The sequence below is a fragment of the Trichoderma ghanense genome, assembly GCF_004382785.1.
Source record: "Trichoderma ghanense strain CCMA-1212 chromosome Unknown scaffold_2, whole genome shotgun sequence".
NCBI lineage: Eukaryota > Fungi > Ascomycota > Sordariomycetes > Hypocreales > Hypocreaceae > Trichoderma > Trichoderma ghanense.
Window position 1 is genome coordinate 286,130 of NW_027395665.1, and position 19,008 is coordinate 305,137.

Genomic DNA, 19,008 nt, shown 5'->3' on the forward strand with positions numbered 1-19,008 from the left:
GGCAGGGGATCGGCTGACAATGCCACCTGCTTCATCCCATAGAAGGTTAATTAATCAACAATTATCCCGAGCACACGGCGACCGGGGTGGCCTCGTTGCTTTTACCTTCCTTGGCATGTGGGTGGGGACCTTTGGGAGCAATAAGAACACCACTGCTATCGTGGACGAGTAGGTACAAGCACTTGATGCCACTACGTGCAGGATGATGAGGAGATTGCCTGGCAACCTGGTAGGGAGGTGTGGTTAGCTGCGTGGCAAGCCGGGTTTCTTGGTTCGGCAGTCAAACGATTCGCTATGGCCTGTGCACAGCTTGCCGCTCCCGGCACGAAAAGAATCGTTTACTCTGAGAAAAGACGACAGCCCGACGGCAGATGCAAGGATACTTGTGGCCGTTATTCCAGAATTCGTTTGGGAGAGCGACAGATTCGCCGCTGCAGTCCCTTGTTTGGGACACTTGATACCAGATTTAGCCTCATGCATCGGGCCATGTAGGGAATTCCGTCCACAACCCTCGGCCAATGCTACTCATCCGGAGTAGTACAAACAATGTCCTTGTTCACATACAAGAGCAGGCATTTATCCAGCCTGACATAGATACAAGGTACAGAGTTGGGGCAGTTCCGGCTCGTTGCGCTGTTGGTTCGAGCAATGCTGGCTCGTTGAGCACGTTTGGCGTATGATGTGTGTATCATATGATGACAAGAAGGAGGGGAGGGGGATTGTCTGAGAGCACGGCGGCATAACGCACATGTGCTAACAGCGCTTCCTTACATCGAACCAGGACAATGGGCGACCATGCTGCGAGAAAGACCATGTTTCAACAATGGAGGCGGTGTCTCGCTCACCAGGACGATCGATACCACCTTATCTGCCCGGGCGTACAGGAGTCCCATATTGCCTATTGAGGCCCTCGATGACAGCAGTCTGTTCAATGACTTGGATGGCGCTCGAATCCCCCAGTCACGCCGCGATATTGGTATCTCCATGAAAGCCATCCTACGTATTATTTGCTTTATCCGACGCCGCGACTCCAATAGGCTACAAACACGCAAGCGGCATGTGAAATTGCTTCTACGACCTCGCACGAGTACCGCTACCGAGTAGGTAGTTAGGTAGTATGCCAAGATGAGGTACCACACCCGGACTGCCAACGCAACACGGACGGACGGGAGAGGATGTATACGGGCGCAGGTTGTACGAGTATCATCTCTCAGCCGCATATGTGGGATATGAAGCGGGAAAATTACGTACGATTCCAGGTTTCCGGTAGCTTCAATGTCTGGCTTCCATTCACAGCATTCGAGCCCGGAGCACATGCCTACATGAGCAGGGCGCTGCCACTCTTACACGCACACACACCATCTCCCATCGCATTGCAGCGGAAAGTCTTAAGAGTGCTCAGCCTGAGAGCTGTCGATTTGTACTTGAGAGGTCTGGCGAATTGATATACATGTACCCTGAATTCCCTGGACGCACAACCACCAATACCGGAGTCGGGACGACCAGCGACCGATCCGCCGTCGGAATTTCATGCGGTCTATCCTGCGGTTGACCACGGAGTGCATGCGACTATGGAGTAGGCAGTCGGCGACTCAATTGGAGATTTCGTCGAAAATGTGGGAGTGGTTAAACAAAGGTCTTACCCCCCCCCCCCCCCCCCCCCCCCCCCCCCNCCCAGGTGCTCCCCATGAGCTGCCAACCAAGCTATCCTAGAATGTTGCTCAAGTACGGAATTCGAGCTATCGAGGGCAATGGCTTCCGCAGCTTTACGCGATACTGCAGACGCAAAGAGACACATCGCCTCATACAGACCAGCGGCACCTATCACGAAGTCTCCGGCTTAGAGGCTGGACGGCAATCTGCACCAAGCCCATTAAGCCGAGTCACTGCAGTTGTGGCTGCTGATAGAGGACTCGCCTCGGCATTCGCTCTTCCAGGTCCTTCCTTGTTCGCTTTCCCTGCGATCCAGTAATAGTGGGAGCAGATGCTACTGCTGCTGCTAGCACAATCACAAGGGTTACTCTCTGGGCACTCGCATGGCGCAACCAACTACCGGCGGTGATGATGCCGCGTTATGCTAGTCACCGTTAGATCGCCGCCGGAAACATTACCACCAAACGCTGGAAAAAGAAAAAAGGACCTTGGAAAATAGCGCAAGGCGGGTTGTTAAGAGCACTGGCGAACGCCAGCTCAGACAAAAAAAGGGACTCCACAGCAAACCCTGCGGATAGGGATTTCACCCCCTCAGGTTCGGGGTGAGATCTCCACGCCGTCGACGAGCACGGACGTTGACCCCAGCATGGAAGCGATGGATTTCTTCTATCAAAGTGGCTCAATATTCTAGTAGGGAACAGCTCGGTGCTTCACTAATGCGTTTTACGGTGTGATGCAGTACCTCGTATAAGCTCGCCGATGTGCCGGTTTCAACATCAGCGATAATGCACCATATCATGCCGCATTCCGTCGCAGCAAGCCTTTTTCAGCGCATGCAACTACACGTAGTTCGCAGGCACGGCGGAGAGGAGCAAATGAGAATGGCAAGCAAAATCTCAACGAGTTTGTCCGTTATTAGGAGGGTCATTGTAACGCCTCTATTCCACGCAAGGCCTCCGAAACGGGAGCTCGCCGGACGCACGGAGTACAAGTGCCCTTGCATGCTCACAACAGCTACGAATACCGGCACCTGGAGCTGCTGCTTTGATGAGCCTGACTCAACAAGCCTCTGTACCCCGGAGCCCACTCCGCCGTTCGGTTTGCCCGCGAAGTCCGCGGCTCTAGCATGGGAGTCCCGGCTCCCCATTGCCTGAATAAGCACCATCTCCGGATCAGCCATGCAACGCTAATCACCGGTCAGTCTAGTGAGAACCAACCAGCTCGGCCGAGTCTTTGATCAGCGTCGTCACATCTACAAATACTTGATACGGTAGTAGTACCGGGCTAACATTGGTAGTCGTACCTAGTAGCACGAATTACAACCTATGGTGCAAGAGACTTTACCTTGTGCACTGCCTTGCTGGCAGAAGTGCGAAGTATCGAATGTATTTGTCTATTCTCAAGCATCGAGAGTCTCCCGGCACGCACACGCTTCTCTTCAGTGTCTCTCGGTGCGTCACGCCCAAACACGTGCCTTGGTCCTTGCGACAGCTCGTTCTCGGTTCGATGGACCTTCGAACAAACAGGGGTGCCTCAACCAACGGTATGGCTGACAGATTCGCCCTGTGCCATGGAAGTGCAGTTGGTCAAAGTAAGACCGGTGAAGACTTAGCCGGCATGGGCCCTTGATGCGGAGATCTGACACTGTAACTGCAACGATAGGTCGATTTCGTACAGTACGGAGCACCAACCTTTGTCCTCCTGCTTCTTATTCTCGAATTGGCCTCGGTGCTGACGAGCCCCTGTAAGCAACGAGGATGATCTATTACTTCTTAGCGCGTCCCGCGACCTCCTACGCACCGGTGCTGTCTAGCGTCTCCTATTTCGAACCGCCGAATCTATACTAGAGAATAGAAGGGTTTGAGAAGGCGAGGAAATCGAAAGCCCATCTGACAGTACCGCACCCGGATGCCTTCTGGCAAGCAACATGGCCTACTTACAAGTCGTACTCGGTAAATGCGCCGCTGCATACCTTTCGGTTCAGACCGTGCTCTTTACGTGGACATCCCTTTCGCGGTAGGGCTCCTTGAGTGTAACGTGTCTTCGGCTCCCATTTCGATCTTCAATACTTGTCCCGCCGCTAGTCGCCCGGGTGTGTGTTCCTTCCATGCAGTAGTACTTTACACGACTGGGCCAAGACGTGGGTGGGAGCGGCTCTCGCAACCTACCATTGTGTGGCAATACTCCTTTGGGCGATCCTTCTCGCCGTCCTTCGGTCCCGACGAACAAGCGAAGTCCAAAAAAGCTCGGCACTAATTCACCATCAGGGAACAGTATTACGCAGTGCTTGCAAACGCCGGCTGCGTCCACGCCACACAATGGGAGCTTCAACCACGAATCGCGGTTCGTGGGGCTTATCTGCCGACGTCCCCCATCCGTGCTTTGGCTCTAAACCCTACATGCCGGCACAGTTGAAGTATGTATGACACGACGGGCAATGATTGGCAAGTCGAATGTCGAGTAATGCAAAAACATCAATCAGCAGGATATTGAGTCATTGAGCCCACCGTCGCGTTCGACCACAGCCAACATTTCGTTAGGCCGAGAAGGGCTGATTTGTCAGGAAACATCTTCTGCTTCAGCCATCATAAACCGGGCAGCCTGGGTCCGGTTGAGTGCAGTCGTCAGAGGACAACGCCAACGCTCAGACGGCAGTGACGGCGGCAGTGTAAAGTACTTCTTACAACGACTCATATCAGCCTCTGCACAACTATCCTCAGCAGCAGTGCCTCGTACGAGCACTTCGCATATATATTTTCACGGATTGCAGTACGGGACTGGGGAATACTCTACGAATGATCACTGCTATGGACGAGCTACGGAGGAGCGTCATCCGCTGTCTTCTGCTTCGAAGGAGCACTGCAACCCACCCAAGGAGGGATTATCGGTGCTACAACCTTGGTTCCTTGTTTTACAGAGCTCACCACAGACACCGCACTAACAGATGCAGTTCGCCGGCTTTGTTACCGGCAGTATCCCGGCGCAGGATTGATGCAATCCACCTTGCGCCTGGTCCATACTACTGCCAGGCACGTTGTACGGAGCACATTCTGCTGTCAAGTTCAGTATCTACAGTAGGTATCGTCGGACACAGGCTTGCATCTCCGCTAATACGGAGTACATGGAGACGGCAGCCGCCCCCCTTTTTTTCTCGAACGATCCATGCTTCTGGGCAAGAGTCGGATTTACAGTACTGCTTCGCTCCAAGTTCATCATGTGTTAGGCGCTCTCGGATTGCTCTCCCCGTCTGCACGGTGACAAGAGCTATCCCGCGCTGATTTGATCCTACATACTCATACAATGGATCCTGGATAGTTAGCAAGGACCAAGCTACGGTTAGGTCGCATGCCGTTGTCTGGCGGTCGAGGTCGGCGGTCAATGCAATCTTACACGGCTCGGATGCCGGATCAGTGGGAACCCTTTGAACCGGCCACCAGGAGACAAGTCGCTTGTCAATCAAGGCACATCTGGCCCAACACATAATGACTGCCGGGCTTTCACGCTGAAAGTGGAAATTGTGCGAGAGGGCCAAAAGCTGGAGCGAGTCAGAGACATCGATCATCATTCCTGCAGCAAGTGAACGAATGTCGGGCGGAGTCCAGTTATGCTTCCGCACACTTCAGCCAACGGAGGCACAGGCTTTTACGACCGTGTCTACTTGGAAGTGCGCCCCAGCTGCTTGGACGATCGTTAGATCAAGGCAGCCTACTAGTACGGGCACCGCAACTTTATCCCCAATCTCCGGCCCGTGTACGAGTTGTCAGAAGATGCTCCTCTCTGTCACATTGCACCAAACGACTTTGTACGCTCTCCGTGGCCCTTTGCAACCACGCAGATTCCTTGTGCGACGTGGGAATGAGTTCGAAGTAGCAATTGTAGCCTTGGCTATACATTAGCCAGGGAAGAGTTATTCAGTCACCTCTTGTGGGCGGACACGGAGCAACACCAAACTCGGCCACCAAAGCTGATACGTGCACTGGCAATAGGGAGGCGGCATCACGATGTTCTGTTAAGACTTACGTGGTACGGACCTTGGACAGGGGTAGCCCAGCCACTGGGCGATTTGCTGAAAGCCAGGTGGAAAAGGCAGCTGTTCAAGTTATCGACCCGATGTCGTCCGGAGAGTCAAAACGCCAAGTGCGCCTCGAGACGCTTGTGTCTCAGACAGATTGGCCTTCCAAGTTATGGGCCCTTGCTCTGTGCGCTATCGATGCTGGTCTAACATTCAAATAGGCATCAGACGGAGCTGCGCCAAAGATGCTGCTATGCAGGACAAGGAAGGATTGGACTCCTCAAGCCAGAGTCAGCCACTCACTGCTCCGGATCAGACAGCTCCATGCCTCCCGCCTCCCGACTCGTGCATGTACATGTTAGCGCTTGTCCCTACAGTCAGGCTATTCTGCCCTTGCAGCCCGCGGAATTTGGCGTGCAGACTGCACTTGACGGATTTCCCCTTTGGTCTCGACGTGCATGGCCGCGCCTGAGTGCGCGCCCACCCTCCAGAGGATCGCGGATAGTCAGTCGTCACGTATCACTTGGACCGACTGAACCGCCCTGCTGGCCCCGTCTTACTCCGGATATCGGGGAAATCACAAGATGGTGCTACTCGTGTGGGCGGGTCTGGTCAATTCCCAAGCAGCTCCCCGATACTATGAGAGAATGCCACGGACTTTGCGTCCGGCGCAGTAGCCGGCAGCTCTGAACTGATGCAATGGGGAATATCTGCGAAATCATACTAGAGAAGCGTCTGTATGGATGGGCGGCAACTATCAGCATTGAGCAGAGGACAAAGGAGGGCTAGTAAGTCATTACGAGGTCAAGTTTGTCCTCGGCAGAGGAGCAGACTCAGGAGAGAAGTGCTGGTCCGAGAACGAGGTAGTAGTATAACACCATCTGCCGCTAACCCCCCAGTCGAGAATTAAGCATTTCCTTCGGCACTTCGCAGGACAAGTGCCGTTCCTTTGGAATGGCTGAAGCCGTGACTGGGTCGGCGACACATGGTATTACTAGCCTTCCCAACACGACGCAGGGCCCTCTGTGCCTCTGCCGTCTCCCGTGAGAGCCGCTCTCTGCGGCATATTCTCATAAAAGAGAACAAGATGGATCTGAATGGCTCTTGGGTGAGAAGACCGCGCCCGGCCTTTTCAATACGAAGGGCGTAACCAAGTTTGAGGACTCGGACAAGAAACAACGGGGCTTGGGTATGGAGAGCGAGAGTCAGCACGGCGCATAATACGCCGCGGACCCTCACGAACACAGGACAAGGCGGAATACAAACCGCACCTCAAGCCTCTCGCATGTCTTGCGTCCTTGACCTTGGCATGCCGTGCTGCTCCAGACGAGCAAGTACAGCTCGGAGCCGCTCCCAGCCCCCTACCCCGGGACAGGACAGGGCAACGCAAGTACAGTACATACGTGCAGGAGCAGCAACGCCAATCTCGTACTTTTTATTTGTACGAAAGACAAAGACAATTTGCTACTGTTTTCCCACTGTCCAATCCCCCCCACACATCGCGGCTGCGAAACTTGGCCAGAAAAAGGAAAAAATTGCGCGCCGATGATGCTGCCCCCCCCCCCCCCCCTAAGCCGGTTCTCGACACCACCATCCCTGGCGTTTCCACGTGCATGTCACCAGGATCACGTAAACAGCCGGAATTGGGGATGATGGCGGGCTGGCCCTGGCGCAACCAGGAGAATCCCTCGTGGCATCCCGGCACGCTGCAGAGGGCGCCTGCTGCCTCCTTGGTCCTGGTGCTCAGCCCCTCGTCTGCGGGAAGAAGCCAACGGGGGATTCTAGCCAGCAGCGAAGCGGCGGCCCGCGGCAACCCTTTGGCACCTCGACAATGAGCTACAGCAGATTGGCGGCGCATCGTGCGGCCTCCGAGGTCACATCGTCGCCGGCCCTATTCCCTATTCCTCCACAAGGGTCGCTGCTCTGTTCCGCTACTGGTAGCATCACTGGCTGGTGCCGCTGCAGAACCAGCAGTACACGTACTACGACTTGCCCTCCATGGCCTGATGCCTCTGTGCCTCCGGTACGCAGTTCATCTGCCGAGCACCCTGCGGCAGACGGCAGATCTTGCTCACAGAGAGCGAGCGGGACGGAGAGGCAGAGAGAAGCAAGACGCAAGAAGGCAAGAAAGTCCTTGATTTACCGGCATCTTGCTTCTGCTCCTCTGCTCCTCTCCCGACTTGGTTTTCTTCAGCCAGCTTTCTGTTACGAACTGGGGCAGCGGCGGGATTTTGCACCAAAGGACACGGTCGTGACATGTTAGTGCGCCCAAGACCAACACGAAACGAAGAATGAGGGGAAAATGCCGCGTGCCTTCATTGTCCGGCTGCTTCTCTAATAACGACAGCAGGAGGTTCCGCTGGAGCGCACGAACGCTTCAGCCGCGCGCGATCGAAGGGTCCCCAATCCGCCAACCACCTCTGCCCGGTGTCATGTCCTCGGGGCTGCTATCGAAAAGGCGAAAAGAAACGAGCTGGAGTTCGGCGTCCTGGCGGCGCTTCTTTGGCCTGGGGCGTGTCGTTTTGCAGTTAGTGAGCAAAGCCTTCTATTCCCCCTTCGGTGTCCAGAATGAAAGCAGGCCCTTTTGAGGGGCCCACCTGAGAACTGCCCCGGAAAAGCGTCTTGGGGGAAGGGGTTTGAGGGGAGAAAAAGAGCCATTAAAAACCAATTCGCGGAACTAGGCTTGGAGAGGGGCTGACGCCGAGCCGAGCGAACGAGAACAAGCCCCATACTTGCGCGTGCGCGCCGCACATATTCGTACGGGGGAACACGAGAGACCCTGGGGCGAGACGAGGGCAAAGCAGCTCGCTCGTAGGGGGTTCCGTCGGGTGTGATTTGATTCTGTTCGGTTCTTCCGATACGAAGGACCGGCCTGCTGGCTGACCTGACCTGTCCTGCGGGCAAGGCAACGTCGAGACGGAGCAACTCCAACTCTGGGCAGCCCAACAGCACAAAGCACACCGGATGCGGAGACACGGAGACAGTGCGGCACCTCTTCTTTTTCAACTTGTCCACTAGCTGGGGAGCGCCCCCGAAGGAAAACGAAGGGCTTCTCGAATGACGGGCAGTGGTGGCCTGTGATCGTGGCCCACGGCCCGCCGCGGCTGAATGGGGTGGTAATCAGATCCTGACAGGCTAACCCACACCCCCCTGGTAGCGCGCGTTCGTCTTGCTTCTGAGGGGAGGGCAAGCCGGAGACTGAGAGAAAGCCGAACAATGTGGCGTCGCATCGGTTTGAGAAGAGGAGCCGATGCAACCTCATGACATGGCAGAGCAGGGATTGCTAGCAGAAGCCAATCTCATCTTTGATGGTCTGTGAATCTGGGCTGATGGTCCAGTTTTTTCTCCTCGGTTCTTGGCTGCCTTGCTTTTTGCCGCTCAATTGCCTCGCAAAGTTCGTACGAACCACGGCACTGCTGATTGGCATTTTGCTTATTTCTTTGCCATGCTCGGGTACGCCAGCCGGCTCTGGCGTGAGAAGCATCGCGAGGGGGCTTTGTTCGCGGCCTCCCTGGTGCTTCATCAGCCATGGTCTTCCTGCCCCCCTTGCCTCGTCCGCCTCGTCCGCCCCGTCACAAATCAACTCCATCACATACCTGTCCTGTTGATTACCCGCACATTCGTCAATTCGTTACAAATACGTACTCGATCGCGTCCCTACTCATCACACTCGAATCTCGGGGCTCCAGAATACACTCTCGAAAGGTGTCGCAATGATATTACGCACCCCCCTTTTCTTGATTGCTCTCATCTTTGTTTGAATTTCGGGGGTCAAATCCCGCAAGCACCGGCATGGCCACGAGGATGTGTGGGCAGCATCAAGCAGCTTCTTTCTGATTCGTGTGTCGTTGATGTAACTGGTCATATGCAGCGCTCAGGACTTTCAAGGCTTCTCCTTGGAAAACGCTGCAGGGAGAGGCAGTACAAGTGCAAGTACATGTACTTGTACGATGAGAACGGGGGTTAACTTGCCCTACCTCCTTGTTATTCTGAACAAAGAGTGGCAAACACTGTTATATTTGAGCAGGGGAATCGTAGCTTCGTGGGGGACTGAATCCCTATTCCAAGCAAGGGAAGCAGTCGAATCCATGCCTCTGTTGATCCAGTCCAGCATGCAACAAGGTATAGATCTCACTCAGACTCGCGTTGCAACGAGGACGCATGGGAAGTCGATAGGCCGGTGGGGTTCTTGTCCAGTGCCGCATTGCTGGATTCGGGAACTTGCGCATACGAATGCTACGGCAATGTATGTAAGACTCAGCAAGCTTTTTTCCGGGGTTTTGGGCTTACTGTACTCTTCTTACACCTGCAGGTCGTCTGTCTCTTGCTTCTTTCCCTCACTCGATACTACGAAACGTCTCTCTTCCCCCATGCTGCCCCTTAGGTCCCCCCGTCTGCCGGTTTCCAGGGTCTGTCTCATCTCAGCTGCTTCTTTTTCTTCATACTTTACGCCGTCTTGGGACCCGGTTGGTCGGGCACGTCCAAAGGCGGTGATGGAAGCTCGCTGGAGCTGCTCCTCCCCCTCTCCTCCTCCTGACCTGCAGGAGTGACTGTGCGTGATTGGGGTGGTTTGCTGCTGGCAAGGCGCTTTATCTATCCATGTCTTTGCTTGGCCATTTGTTCTCTACTGCAGCAAAAAGAAAAAATGACAAAACCAGGCACACGCGTGCGCCGCGCAGGGAGTTATGGAAAACCCCGAAGAAAGAGCAGAATAGCACAGATGCTGGAAGGATCTGACAGCTCTAGTCGGCTGATTCCTACGACAGGACTTGAAGCCGAGAGTATGTCCGTGAGGGAGGGGAGCGAAACGACAATGACTCCTGTCGAGAGCAACGACAGGGCTTCTGTCGTTTCTTTTTCTTCTTCCTTCTCCTCCTCCTGCCCCCCCAGCTTGTTGATTTGTGACGTTTCAGGTGATTGGCTGAGCACTGCTGTGCTTTGGAATAGCACGATCGTAGCATATCCCTCCCCCTCGTCGCATTGCCAGTCTCTTGACCTTCCTTGCCGTGCCCAATACAGTTTTGAGTGCAGGCCTCCTGCATCACGTTTCTCAGCTTCCCAAGCACTTGGGGCGGGCCGCTTGGTCCGAGACTTCTCTGGTCGTTGAATTCCCCCGGCTATTCATGGTTTCCTTGGACATAGCAAGCACATCGTGTCTGCGTGTTTCCTGTAATACCATGACGAACGAAATTATCAAGACTGCGTCCTGAAAGGACGGATGACGCGTCCCCACGGGCATTGATGGGAATATGTTCCCTGCTTGCCTCTGTAGAGGAGGGTAGAGGCTGATTCGAGGTCCAATTCGTCGACTGTTGAACGATGGATTACTGGCACATCAGCCGACGGAAATTCGGGTGATTGCCGGGGTGCTTGCCTAGTTTGTCCTTCCGTGCGGTTACCCTGGACCTGGATATTTCTTCTTGTTTTGTAAACGGACTGTACGAAGGATCTCGCAGGATTCAAAGAGGTGCTGTTACCAATAGCCTGGTTAGTTCTTTAGCGACCAAAGCTTGCGGTCAAAGAGGAAGTTCTGTGTTGCCACTATTCTGCGAGGCAGTCGTCATGGGTACAAAGAGATGGAAAGGCCGCGCAGGTCGTGCGATGAAAGGCTCCTGCCAAGACGAGATACACCACAGGGCGTCAGTCATTCCACTGTTCCGTAGTCTTCCGGCCATGACGACCAGAATGAGACACTGTTCGATATCCTCGATGTCTCATGGACCTGGACGGACTTGCCCACTTGAAATTGTATCCAGCCGCCATGCATAAGCAAAAAGTTGGCTGTTGCAAGCAAGGGCCAAGGCAGTAGAGAATCTGCCATGTATTCCGACCAACTAGCGTTCAACGTCACCCAGCAGTCAGGGTTGAACACTCTTCGCTCCCATGCGTGACATCCATGGAAGCCCTTCCATCCACCAGGAAACCTTCAAGCCGACACACATACACGTGGCTAGGTAGCTTCCTGATGGATCCGAGACGAAACAGAAAGGAGGCCTCATTCAAGGTAGTATCCCCCTCACTTACTGGAGCGAAGGATCTAATCTTTGCATGCTCCTCGCTCTGGAGAGGGTGTAGTACACACCCTGCTTTGAGGGACGAAAGACCAAAGCGAACGATCCTTCCGTGGAGTCCTGCGTTCTGCTTTATAATACACAGCTGGACTCGGACGACTCGGACGTCAGTGGTCACACCTCATGGCAAACAAACCGAGTTCGTATTGTCGAATCAGCGGCCTGTGAGGTGGTGGTGTAGAATCCTGTATTCCTGAAACCGGGGGCCGTATACAACCGATGGTCCAGGGAACAAGGAATGTGACGGAGGTAATCAATGAACAAAATACAAATCTCGAATCGATCGTAGTCCAAAGCTGCGTAGCACCGGAAAGAAAGAAAGCGTTGGGTAGCTGAAGCGAGCACGGAATACCTGAGCGACCTGAGCGGCCACCGCCGGCTGGAATAAAAGGCGACTTAATTCATTGCCTGGATCGCCGTGGCGCAGAAGGCTGCTGAAGCATCCAAGAGTCTGATCGATGTGCCATCACTCGAGTAAATTTGGGTGAAACAGATTGAGATATGCATCGCCATGAGCAAGCGAGTCTGCCAACAACAGGGCACAATAGGAAGGAGGGGCCACCTCTCATAATTGAGCTATCTCGTTTGCCATGGCTCTACTCCGTACAGACAAGCACGGGGCTGTCTGATAATGGGACGCGAGGCCGGCGAGCGATGAGACGTCGGAAATGCCGCTTGGTTGGGAGAAGGTAAAGAGTGGCTGATGAACAATGATGCTGCAGCCTCAAGAGCTCCTCCAAGTTGAGAAGCGCTTCCACCGAAGGCCATGAATGGAAAAGGTGGTGTAAGACACAGAGATCTGTATTCAACATACAACACGCACCAAATATGTCTTCACGCCTTCTCGGAGCATACCATAGCCCCTATGCTCCCGCCGAGGCTGTGATGTAGAGAGCGTGTTTGTGGCCTCGACCATACAAGCGCCGTCAATGAGGCTGACGCGGTATGCCATCTCCATCTCCATAAAAGACGGACATGAGACAGGGGGTACCTGTGTGATGATAGAGAGTACCGAGCCACACTCTCTGTCGTAGTATAGTAGGAAGCTCATGTTCGTGTTCTGTCGTTCAATGATATGCTGCATCAACCTGGTCACTGACGATGCTCGGTAGTACTTCAGTCACAGAGACAACTCATCTGACCAAAAGTTAAGTGGTACTGCCGAACGAAAAAAAAAAAAAGAGAAAAAGGGAAAAACATACAACAGCCGGTGTTCGCCAGTGGTCACCCACCTGACTACTAATCTGCCTCTCATTGGCTTGACTCTGGGAGAGCGGACGGGATCCCGTATTTTCCAATGGATATGGTCGTATGTGATTGGATCTCGCGGCAAACCAGTCTATCTGGCGTATTCGTTTCGCAATGACTGCGCCAGAGATGAGGGAGCATGTTGTGAACGTAGACAATTCCTCTTGGATCAAGGAGTAGACGGCAGCGGGGCGGAATGGAGTTGAAAGGCAGCCTCAAGTCCGGTGTCGAAAACAAGCCTGTTGGCCGCATCCGAAGTACTGTACATAGTATGTGAGGATAGCTTCCACAACTCTATGCGACGGACCTCGGCAAAACAACATCCAGAAGCAGATCGGTAGCTGAAGTCCCAGGTCCACAGCCTAGTGCCGATATTGAAAGGCTGCTGGTCGTGTGAAAACATGGGCATATCATGCTGCGGCACACACCAATGCAACGTCATCGACGCAGCTCGACTTCAGCCCTTCCTGAGGATTATCGTTGCCACCACCTCGTGATTGGGCTTCTCAACTGCCTGGATCTTTTGTTCGGGCTGGGTTGCTTCTCGCAAATGTCGGCGCAATCCTTCAGGCTCTGTTGGTTTAGCCATTCGCCCCAGGTGTGGCACCTTGTAAACCACTTGGCGGCATGCTTCATTGTTGGTCGGCCGTGGTGTGGCACTACTGAAGTAGACGCGGAACGTCCCAGCCGCCTCATGATCTGGCGATGCTGGCGATGTCCAGGTTCAGAGTGGTGGCGATTCGGACCCCTGTCCAGGCGCCCTGGGCTTCTGAATGGCGGAAAATCCGACAATTGTTCGATTCCTTGAAAGTTGAAAATTTGCCCATCTCAGGCCGTACAAAATGCTAGAATCTGCACCGGATGGTCTTCAACTGCTGACGAACCATAAAAAGCCCTTTTATGCTCATTTGCTGGGCTCCGAACTCTGATGGCGAAGTGGTGCTTCGCCTCGGTAGGGACAGCAAGCGTTCATCCTAGTGTGAGAGACGTCCACTCGATGGGGGTGTCGTGACCAGCTGATGTTGCACCGACATGGCGAGATTTCGTGCATTGAGCGAGTGCCGGCGCACACTAGAAAGCCGGCATAAGCTGTTATGCATACCCATAGATCGTCCGCCATTTGATCAGCTACTCCTTAGCGACTAGAATAGCCTTCCGCAGATAGCTGAGTGGTCTTGTGACAATGGGTGACGAGGATGCGGCCTGTAAATGTACTCCGGGGTCTGCATATCCTCTGTTGACCACGCCACCAGGATGTAAAAATTCGCCAAAATATCATCATATGAAGCCGGGGCTTCGCAGTTCAAAGCCAATCCGTGAGGCAGTGGATATGCGCCAGAGTTGATTTATAGCCAGTGTCGGTTCATTGGAGTGGGTGAATAGCAATGAGAAGGCTGAATATACATGAGATGCCCGGGAAGTTTGCTGTAGAAACACCCGTACTCCGCTGAGAGAGCGTAGCTTTGCCTCTGAATCAGGTGGGAAATTTCGATGGTCTTCTGGCTTTTTGATGTGCCCGGTACGCTCAAGGCCTGTGAATTGATCATGAGAGCCCGCATCTACCCTTGAAGCTGGGAGAATGAGTCAAAGACTGGCAGTCTCAATAGACTCTTGAATGCTCAGTGTTTTTGGAAAGTATGCGCTGCTGGCGGATCGTGATGTTTGGGTGGTGACAACCTCTGGACAGCCAGACACGGCCGTAGCTCTAACGTGGGCAGCAGTTTGCTGCTTGCATTCTGTTTCCGTTGTGCGTTGGCTTCTGTGTAAGCTCACATTCCTGCGTAGATTTAGTCAAAGATCAGGAGCTTTGAACAAACTCAAAATGGTAAAATCATAATGACTTCGTTCGCCATCGCGGTCTATCCCACCATGGCCACCATCGTCTCGATTTGCCTGCGGAAAGACGGCGGCAAGACTGAGTTGGCAGATAAGTTCCAGAAGCAGAAAGTGTGCAGTCGCTTCTGAATGCCTTTGTACCTTGTGCTGCCCTCATTCTTCATGCCATTCTCTGCTGATAGTCTTCCGCTCTCTTGGACGTGAGCGGAATATGGTGCCGACCGGTCTCTCAAGGCTGATGATCATGCTTCCACTGTCATCCCCACCTGATTGTCTCAGCTTTGATGCTTTTGCGCTGGCCTTCTAGTGCCGCCTCTTTCAAAGGAGCCCACCATCCAGATGCCAAGGAAGACATGATCCCTCTTCGCGCTTGACGCAGCAACCTCTTGCTGCAAACTCCCACAAATAACCTTCGACATTGAAGAAGGTGGCAGTGTTGTCGTCATGTAAAGAGATGAACTGAGCTATGTCACAGGCTCCTTGAAGTGGCAATCGATATTTGAGAGGTTGATGGCTGGCGGTATGTATATGTAGAATTGGGGCCACTTGCAGCATGGTGTCGAGACGACGACTGTTCACTGATGAGCTCCAGGTTGCATTTGTACGCCAATATGCTGGATGCCCAGAAGACTTCAAGGGGTCGTAGAAGAGAAGGTCGAGGTTCGAGGTGTTGAAGGCGCCCATGTTCAGGTCCGAATATCGATCCGGTAGCTGTCCCATTGGAACCCAACCTGAACCAGCTTTAACCGAATAAGCCAGAAACACCAGTAGATTGCCATCATTGTCCAGGCATGCTATCTGGTCCTTGACGGAAGAGCAGCGACGAGATCGAAGAGCAGCGACGAGACGGAATAGCAATCCCTTCAGCAGCTACACCATGAGAAATGGAATCGGATATTTCCCGACGAACGATATTTGTTGCCTTGTATCAAGTATGCGGCGGCCGAATGGGCGCAAAGGAGGGTGGCAAAAGCAGGATTGCAAGTCTGCCATCTCATATCCGACCAAAGAAGCTTCTGGCGTCTCTAGCCAGTTTCTGGTGAATCGGTAAGCTGGTGGGACGGGTTTGCACTGGTTTTGAGTGGTTGAACATACTGTGAGCCATACATGGTCAGAAAAGCACGTCGTGCCGCTCTTGGAAAGCAGCTATAGTTCGCTCGACGCTCTTCTTCCTGCTCTCAAGGCATAGCAGGACGATCCATTGCTTGAGAGCCCTCAGTCTCTCGGACGTCGGACGAACTTGGTTTGGCGGAGGAATGATTCACAGGCCGTTGGTATCGAGTCGGCAGACTCGGGATAGGAGAGAAAGTAAAGGAAAAGAAGGTAAAAGGAGAAGAGAGTTTTTCAGACGGCAGTAACTTCGACATGAGTCCAATACGGAAGGTGGTGACTCGTGACTCGAGACATTCCATTGACGAGCGGGAGGGGAAGATTAGAAGTCCCGACTCGAGTTGTACGTAAGTAGGTATGTACTATGTCCCACGATGTCACTGCAACGTCGGTTGAAGAGGGTGATTTGTCCACTCGAGGTGGCATCAGAGCGTCTGAAGAATGTCCTTCATACAATGGCAATTTGGAGTGACAACCTATCCGGGAAACGAGTGGCTCTACACTGATATCTAGTATGCATCAAGCTGTTGACGAGCAGAGGATAAGAGGGTAAGGCTGGGCTGGACGTATCGAAGCGGTGTTGCTGCTACTGGAATAGCACGTCTGCTAAAGAAAGCTTGTGCAAGGCTAGCGAATCAGCATCGAAACCCAAAACATCAACCCGCAAAGGCTCTGCTAATCAAAGACGGTAGGGCTGTACTTCTACGCTCAACCGGCATCCAGCATTCCACGAGGTACCTCCCTAGCGCCGATCCGATGCGATCATCTGTGGCCCTTGTTCCCCTGGAGCGACGCCCCGAATCCATCAAGTCAATCTCGAGCAATTTTAACCTTTTGGCTCTCGTTCCTTTTACCGCTTCCGCTTCCATTTCATTTCCTCAGCCGCCTCTCTCTCGGCTTCGTCTTTGCACATGAGCTGCTCGTCTGCATCTTTAATAGGCATTTTTTAATTCTCTTTATCCTCCTCTCCGCCACCGCAAAAGAAGCGCAGGCTATCATTCCTTTATATCCGTCTCGCTCTTGTGCTGCTTTTGCTGTCGCCTCCCCTACTTCTTGGATATTCATTCCGCTCTGCGCCGAGGTCACGACGACGTAAACAAACCTACCGAACTTCCATTTAATCGAAATCGACGATTCGAAATCCGCTGCGATGAGCTTGATTGCGACCTGCGTGGGCTACCTCACGCCAATCTTCATCATCCTCTCTCCCATCCTCTCCTATGGCGACCAGGCGGTATCGATGCACCGCAAGAGGACCAGCGCGGGCTTCTCTCTCGACATCCCCTTGATTATGCTCATCGCATCTCTCTTCAGGTGCGTTCGCTTTCTTTCTTGCTTTTGCCTGCAGTGGCCGAGGGCTCTGCTGTCCGACAGATCCGGGACACGGCTGACACTCAAGGTGGACGATAGGATCTTCTACTGGCCCGGCGCACGATTCGATTCGAGCTTGTTGATACAATCCTTGATCATGGTGGGGATGCAAATCGCCCTCCTCAAGATTGCTCTTGATCACCGACCTTCTCCGTCTAACAAGGGCGGAGAGGCCGGACTGCCGTTTGCTGCTCCAGAGGGTCTCTTCGCGCAAAGGCCGTATAACTTCTGGCAGTGGAGGTCGCCCAAGCCGTGAGTCTCGCCCTTTGAGGGATCAGTTGCTGGAATTGTTGGGAGACTAATGCTTTGACCAGGTATTGGCAATTCATCCTCTACCTCTTCCTGGGCCTGCTCGCTGGAGAGGTTGTCATGTCCAGCATCTCGCCTGGCTTTTATCCCACATATTCCGTGCTGGTCGGATACATTGGCCTAGGCGTCGAAGCCACGCTCCCGATCCCGCAGATTCTTGCCAACTTGCAGTCCAGGTCATGCAAGGGCTTCCGGGTGTCCGTCCTCGCGAGCTGGCTTGGAGGCGACGCGATGAAGCTTTTCTGGTTCTTCACGGCCACGAGCGAGATCCCGCTGGCATTCAAGATTTGCGGCATCTTCCAGGCTGTGTGCGACTGCTTCCTCGGAATTCAGTATTTGATGTATGGATCGGGTGAGAGCGCCGTGAAGGAACATCCGCTGCAAGACGTTTCAGCCCACGAAACCGGAGCGCAGCCGCAGAGCAGGAGCATGACGCCGACACGGCGGTCGGCTCCGTTTAGCGACTACGAGAGGAAATAAATGCCACGGTTGGCATGGGGCAATGAGAGCTGCGGATGCACTTGGGCTTGGGTATACTAGACTAATGTTAATGAACTTCATGGTTGATGCACGCTGATAGACGGGTCTTTTGTCGACACTGCTTGATTTACCATGTTACTACCTAGGTCCGTTCATTTTTGAATAGCTGGGGCTTTAGGGATTTGGTCTGATACCTTATGTGAAGGTGGTGGTCGTTGGCATGTGAGAGATGGTGTATAGCTACTGATTGGCGTTAAGAAATGATAGTGTGATACCATCATGGGGGAACTAGAGTGAGAGCCACAATATGCGCGAGGGGCATATTTCTGCGGACTATCACAGATATGACAGTGAAATATGTCCAGTCTTGCAATTGGTCTCGTTTTTGCCGTCCAATTGCGCCTCTACGATGCAAAGCCATCAATGGGATTGCAGCCCTTAAGTCGCGCCTTATGCGCTCTGCACCAGATGTAAGAGAGGCTCCCAGCCCCCCGACTTTCTCATCGCATCTGGCAAGGGAAAACCTGGCGCATACAACCGACGGTCAAAGTACATGTATACGAAGCGCGCCCAAAAAAGGCAGCCTATGGGGTTTCCAAGAAACGACGGCTTCATAGTTGTATAACACGATATTCATAAACTCTTTCTATCTTCTTGTTCCCAATTGGTACTGCCGAGGACGCGGCCAATCGCGGTGAGAGACGAGGACAAAAGTCGTTGAACTACAGCCCAAACGACTCCCATTCACTCGTTTCCCGCTGGTTGACTGTTACTTCTTTTGCCGAGTAAGGACTTACCTTGTCTGGTGTCTCTCATATGACATGATTATAAGCTGTGTCTGTTCTCACTCTTGGTACGGGCAAAAGGTGCTAATTGTTGCTTCTCAGGATCGCCAAGACTGCCCTCTCACACGTCACC

At 53.4% G+C, this 19,008-nt stretch overlaps 5 protein-coding genes across 5 annotated transcripts; 4 read left to right on the plus strand and 1 right to left on the minus strand.

Moving 5' to 3' along the window:
• Positions 1-795: 795 nt before the first annotated feature.
• On the plus strand, positions 796-1,104 carry CCMA1212_002490 (uncharacterized protein; the record flags this gene model as incomplete). Its single annotated transcript, XM_073699872.1, has 1 exon — positions 796-1,104. The coding sequence occupies one exon, from the start codon at positions 796-798 to the stop codon at positions 1,102-1,104; it is 309 nt and encodes a 102-aa protein (XP_073561175.1).
• A 6,174-nt stretch (positions 1,105-7,278) lies between these two features.
• CCMA1212_002491 (uncharacterized protein) lies at positions 7,279-7,500 on the plus strand (the record flags this gene model as incomplete). Its single annotated transcript, XM_073699873.1, has 1 exon — positions 7,279-7,500. One exon carries the CDS (start codon positions 7,279-7,281, stop codon positions 7,498-7,500), a length of 222 nt encoding a protein of 73 aa, XP_073561174.1.
• Positions 7,501-8,342: 842 nt separating this feature from the next.
• CCMA1212_002492 (uncharacterized protein) lies at positions 8,343-8,927 on the minus strand (the record flags this gene model as incomplete). Its single annotated transcript, XM_073699874.1, has 1 exon — positions 8,343-8,927. One exon carries the CDS (start codon positions 8,925-8,927, stop codon positions 8,343-8,345), a length of 585 nt encoding a protein of 194 aa, XP_073561177.1.
• A 4,607-nt stretch (positions 8,928-13,534) lies between these two features.
• On the plus strand, positions 13,535-13,792 carry CCMA1212_002493 (uncharacterized protein; the record flags this gene model as incomplete). The annotated part of the gene is made up of 1 exon (XM_073699875.1): positions 13,535-13,792. The coding sequence occupies one exon, from the start codon at positions 13,535-13,537 to the stop codon at positions 13,790-13,792; it is 258 nt and encodes an 85-aa protein (XP_073561176.1).
• A 3,288-nt stretch (positions 13,793-17,080) lies between these two features.
• On the plus strand, positions 17,081-18,090 carry CCMA1212_002494 (PQ-loop repeat-containing protein 1; the record flags this gene model as incomplete). Its single annotated transcript, XM_073699876.1, has 3 exons — positions 17,081-17,244; positions 17,341-17,553; positions 17,616-18,090. 3 exons carry the CDS (start codon positions 17,081-17,083, stop codon positions 18,088-18,090), a joined length of 852 nt encoding a protein of 283 aa, XP_073561171.1.
• Between the last annotated feature and the right edge of the window lie 918 nt (positions 18,091-19,008).